At 39.8% G+C, this 4908-nt stretch overlaps 1 protein-coding gene across 1 annotated transcript; it reads right to left on the reverse strand.

Annotated features, from left to right (window-relative positions):
* On the reverse strand, window positions 1-831 carry LOC143890723 (NAD(P)-linked oxidoreductase superfamily protein). Its single transcript, XM_077395402.1, has one exon. It carries the CDS (start codon window positions 737-739, stop codon window positions 149-151), a length of 591 nt encoding a protein of 196 aa, XP_077251517.1. The 5' UTR covers window positions 740-831; the 3' UTR covers window positions 1-148.
* Window positions 832-4908: the final 4077 nt, after the last annotated feature.

Consider the following 4908-nt stretch of genomic DNA (forward strand, 5'->3'; position numbering starts at 1 on the left):
TGAAGTAAAACATACTAACAAATTCCTCTTCAATAACCCAATTCACATTTCTTCTAATTCCATCAAAACAAAAAAAGAAAGAAAATCACATACCTTCTCTAAGAATAATACAAATTCCCATCATAATCTCAACAACCCAACAAGACCCTCAAAACCCTTTTGCCCCAGCATCCTTCTCCTTCAAATCTTTCATTTCATTAGCCATGAAAAGGCAGTACTCAGATATTTCCCTAAATTTAGGGACACTTCTAAGATCAACCTTAGTCCCATCCTTCAAAGTAATAACAATATCCCCCCATTCCCCAATAAAACGTGGCACAACTTGCACATCCTTTATCACTCTATAAGAGAAATCACTCCTCTCTTGGCCTGTTAAACCAGAAATAACTGTCACTCTGAGATTAGAAAATCTATACCTGAGGAAGAAAGCTCGAGAAACTGCTGCTAAAGTTAGAGGCAGCCAAAGGAGAGTGAAACCCAGAAGGAGATTGATGATTAAATCTCCATAGTGGGCCCCGCCATCAAAGAAGATGAGTTCTTGGGTGGGTTTTGAAGGGGTGTTAATGGTGGGGTTGTTTGTAGGGGAGGAAACATAGAGTTTGGAGATGGATTTTTTTGTTGAGGTGGATTTGGAGGGGAAGCTAGATGAGGTTAATTTGGGGGAGTATTTGGAGGGGATTTTGTGGGCTTTGGGAGTTGCAGAGGGGGGTGAGAGGATTGGGGTGGAGGAGGAGGCCATGGTTATCCGTTTGGTGATTGCATTGAAAGGTATGGCCTTTTGGGTGGTTGGAATGGAAGAGTGTGAGCCATTATTTGAAAAGGGTAATTTTGAAAAAGGAGTCATCAACTTTGCTTAATGTGCAAAAACAAGGGGGGTCTTCTAGTTTGACAATTTGCAAAAACAAGGGGGGTCTTCTAGTTTGACAATTTGTAAATAGAGTGAGCAGGTTTGAGAGAATTTTGCAAATCAGGTCATGCCATCCATTTGTGACCAAAATATCCATGGTCGATTTTTGTTTTGACTCACCAAGGACCATATTGTCCTTATATGTGAAGACTGAAATACCTGTGATGCTCACTGATATGTTTAGATAGGGTGGGTCCCACCCACTCAATTCAAACCCATGCATAGGGTGGGGCCCACCATTTAACTTATCATTGACTGAAATGGTTATTTTGGTCTTTTTGTGAGGTAATTTTTTTTGTCTTTTCACGTACAAGGACATCTTGCTTGGGGTTGGGCTGTAGGCTTTGTATCTCAACCTTAAGGTTGCAGGTTCAATCCCAGCTTAACTAGCAAAAAAAGTGAGGGCATTTTCAATGAGTCGGAAAAAAAATTCTACAATGGGTATTTCGGTCACAAATTGAGGGCATGCCCTGATTTGCATAATTCACTCAAACATGATGACTCTATTTGCAAATTGTAGAAGATAAAGCAAAGTAGAAGACTTCTTTTACAAAAACCCATTTGAAAAATGCTAAATATAGACTGAGACCGTTAGTGTCTTCCCTAACAATTATCTTCTGGGCCACAAGTAACACATCTTTTGGGCCACAAGTAACAGGTGGATGTGATTGCGTCTGTTGATCAGACCAGACAACAAAATTGCAGAACATTTCCATAGGCTCCACCTTGATCGGATGATCCTAATCCCATCACCTAAGAGCTGCTAATCAACCTACTAATAGAGTTATGAACAAAGTTATCTATGGTAAGATCGACCCAGTAAGGAAATTGAGATCCATCTTCAAGATTTTCTATTTGTACCTCTTTGGATGGATGCCCTACTCTAGTTGCTTAGAATCTTGACTATTGTCACACTGATGAGGACAGTTTGGGCATTAGATTTCTTAAAAAATATGAGTATTGCACGCCTAGACACCTCATTTTGTACGGACAACAAACTTAACACAATCTAGCAGTCCGATGATGACTAGTATTTGCTATAAGAGGTCAATGACCTGTGATACTTATGTTTTTAGACCAAAATATTTCGGGTTTGCCAAAAATAGTTTGCATTTAGATACAATGTTTTACCTTTTGTTGAAGGGGATTTACTAGCGTGTCCATCTCATAAGGCATTTCGCGGATGGTCTGTTGCATCTGACAGCAGCCACACAGGTCACTTTTCAGCAGATTTTGTCTTCATTCACGAGGTGGCTGCTGTAAGATGCAATAGACCATCTGTGGAATGCCTTCTAGGATGGACGCTAGCAAATCCCTTGTTGAAATATTATTATATGTAAAACTTATTTTACTCGGTTTGCGTAGTATATTTTATATAAAATCCAAATTCAAGTGTATTTGAATTTTATAATTAAATTAGATAAAAATGCCATATGTCCTTTCCCCATGATTTCGCCCTAATGAAACCAAAGTAACAACTGGGGTACCCTCTCTACATTAAAAAAACACTCTTCTCTCTTGTACCTCCCCTAAGCGGGGACGGGCTGCTTGTACCCTTGCTCTAATGAAATCAAAGTAACAACTGGGGTACCCTCTCTACATTAAAAAAACTCTTCTCTCTTGTACCTCCCCGAAGCGGGAAGCGGGAAGCGGGGACGGGGCGGAGATGGGGATGGCTCTGGCTCCGCCCGCTCCATAATCCCGTCCATAAAATTACATAAATATTCCTACACATCTTTAATATTACAAAAATACCAGCATAAAATGTTATATTTTAGTTTGGGAGAATTTATATGGAGGCCGACCGTGAAGTCAGGTGAAGGTGGTATGATGGAAGTACCACCCTTGATATTTGATCCAACAGCAGCATCTTAAAAAGTGCGCTGCTGTTGGATCAAATATCAAGGGTGGTACCGATTTGACGGTCCGGTCGGGCACCATATAAAAACTCTTAGTTTGGAACTTTGGATTCTTATTTAATAATTGTTTAATTAGATTAAAAAAAGTTAACATTGTTCTTATAGCATGACGAGGATGGGGAGGGGGGAATGGGGAATTCCCCCCTGTAGTGTCTGACGGGGACGGGGATTAGATTTTCTCCCCGGGACGGGGACGGTAATTTCTCTTGTGGCGGGGATGGGAATTCCCCGTCCCATTGCCAACCCTACTCTCTCTCTCTCTCTCTCTCTCTCTCTCTCTTAAATATAAATACAATAGTTGGGAAAATACATGATATCATCCAAGCGAAGTTAAACTACACCTTGGTAAACCACTGGATGTCATCCAATGTAAAACCTATTTTATGGAAAAAATTTCACTATTTTAAGCTTTCACTTGGAATCATAAAAAAAATGAGCAAATCCAACAGCAGCCTAAAAACATGGTGCATCCTAATTGTCTGGTATAGAGATACTTAACCGATCGTTTTTATTTTCAAAACTATCAAGTTTCTAGGATACTCTATTTGAAGATATAGGGGCATCCAAAATATAAGGTTTTGGGGCATGCCCTGTTTATGGTTGGACCCAACAAATGAATGCTTTGGATCATATACTCTTTTGCCATCACTATTTTTCTTTGAAAAAATTGAGTGGTTCACCATATTGCCATTCTTTGCCAGGGAAGAAACATAATCCTCACTGTTGTTAAGAAACCCCCAGTAACAATCTGCAATTTCAAAGGCAAAGTAAATGATATACGTCGGCGTAAAGCCTACATCCACTATAGGAAATAGAGATTACAAGAGAAAAATAGTATCTCTCACCAAACCCACCAAGAAATCCTGATATACCCTTTTCCCCCATTTTGAGCTCTCAACCCTCTTCTAAGACTAGAATATGAAAATAAGGCATAAAACCCTCTATACAACGCGGGTTAAAACAAGCTTATTCTAATCGGGCTAAAAGCACTTAAATAACAGGCCGGGCCTAGCAGCAAGGGGCGGCCGCTTCTGGTTCGCACACAATATATCAGACCCAATTGGCAAGACACCCAACTCATCACCCACAAGTGGCCACAAATGGGGATAAGCATTTTAGGAGAGAGTGTTTTGCAAATGTCTTGTGTTCTGGCATTATACATACAGGACCCTGGCGGACTAATGTAAGTGACGCATATGCGAGATGACCAAGGTTTTCTGCAAGTTTTCCCAAAAACCGAAATAGTGAAACTCTTCTCCCGTTGACGTAGGTACACTGCCAAACAAAGTAAATATTGTCTTCTTTCTTACGTGATTGTGTATCTCACATTTCTTGCTTGTTTATTGCTGCAAGTCATGTTTGATCTTTGTTGAGAAGATATTTCTCATTTTTCTAGAGAAAGAAAGGGTTGCTTTAATAATACATTGGCTGTAATCCATGCTGTGCAGAGTTGTTTTCTTGATGGGATTACAATTTTTGTACAACTTTACAGAGACACTAGGGTATCTTGCTTGGGGTAATGAGAGGGAGAGATATTTCTTGGACCCTAAGAGAAAGAGTGATGCTTTCTTGTTTAGAATGTGCATATTGTAGTCCTTTTTATAGAAGGTTATTTTTTTGCTCGCGTAGTAGTAGTAGGAGAGAGAGAGATGTGACTGACATTGGGTCACATGTTGGCTTTCTTGAATGCATGACATTGTGAGAAATAGGGAGTACATGGTTATGTCAGCAACCTCACTCTCATGAGAACGACCATTTCCAAGCTCCTTGTTTTCTTCTCCTCATTGCATTTGTCTTTTCTCCTCTTGGAATGAGTGCACCAAATATCCCTCTCCCAACCTCTCCCCCTTCTCCATTTTGGTCATCTACTTTATCAAAATTCAGTAGATTCTCCTCATCTTTTAATCTTTATTACTGATTGGTGAACTGGACATAAATTCATAGGAAAAAAAATGTGAGAACAGAATCTCTTTATTTCATTGCCCATGCTATTGCCAAAACCAGCTAGCAAAGCTACTATATAACTAAATCAATTTTATAATCCAGCCTAGCAACATCTCACAACACATGGGAAAGATGGTA

This window comes from Tasmannia lanceolata, unplaced genomic scaffold (genome assembly GCF_043159265.1).
Source record: "Tasmannia lanceolata isolate RefF3 unplaced genomic scaffold, GAP_Taslan_0.1 ptg000013l, whole genome shotgun sequence".
Lineage (NCBI taxonomy): Eukaryota > Viridiplantae > Streptophyta > Magnoliopsida > Canellales > Winteraceae > Tasmannia > Tasmannia lanceolata.

Excerpts from the sequence above, each read along its gene's own strand:
- LOC143890723 (XM_077395402.1), bottom strand. The coding sequence starts at position 739 with ATGGCCTCCTCCTCCACCCCAATCCTCTCACCCCCCTCTGCAACTCCC.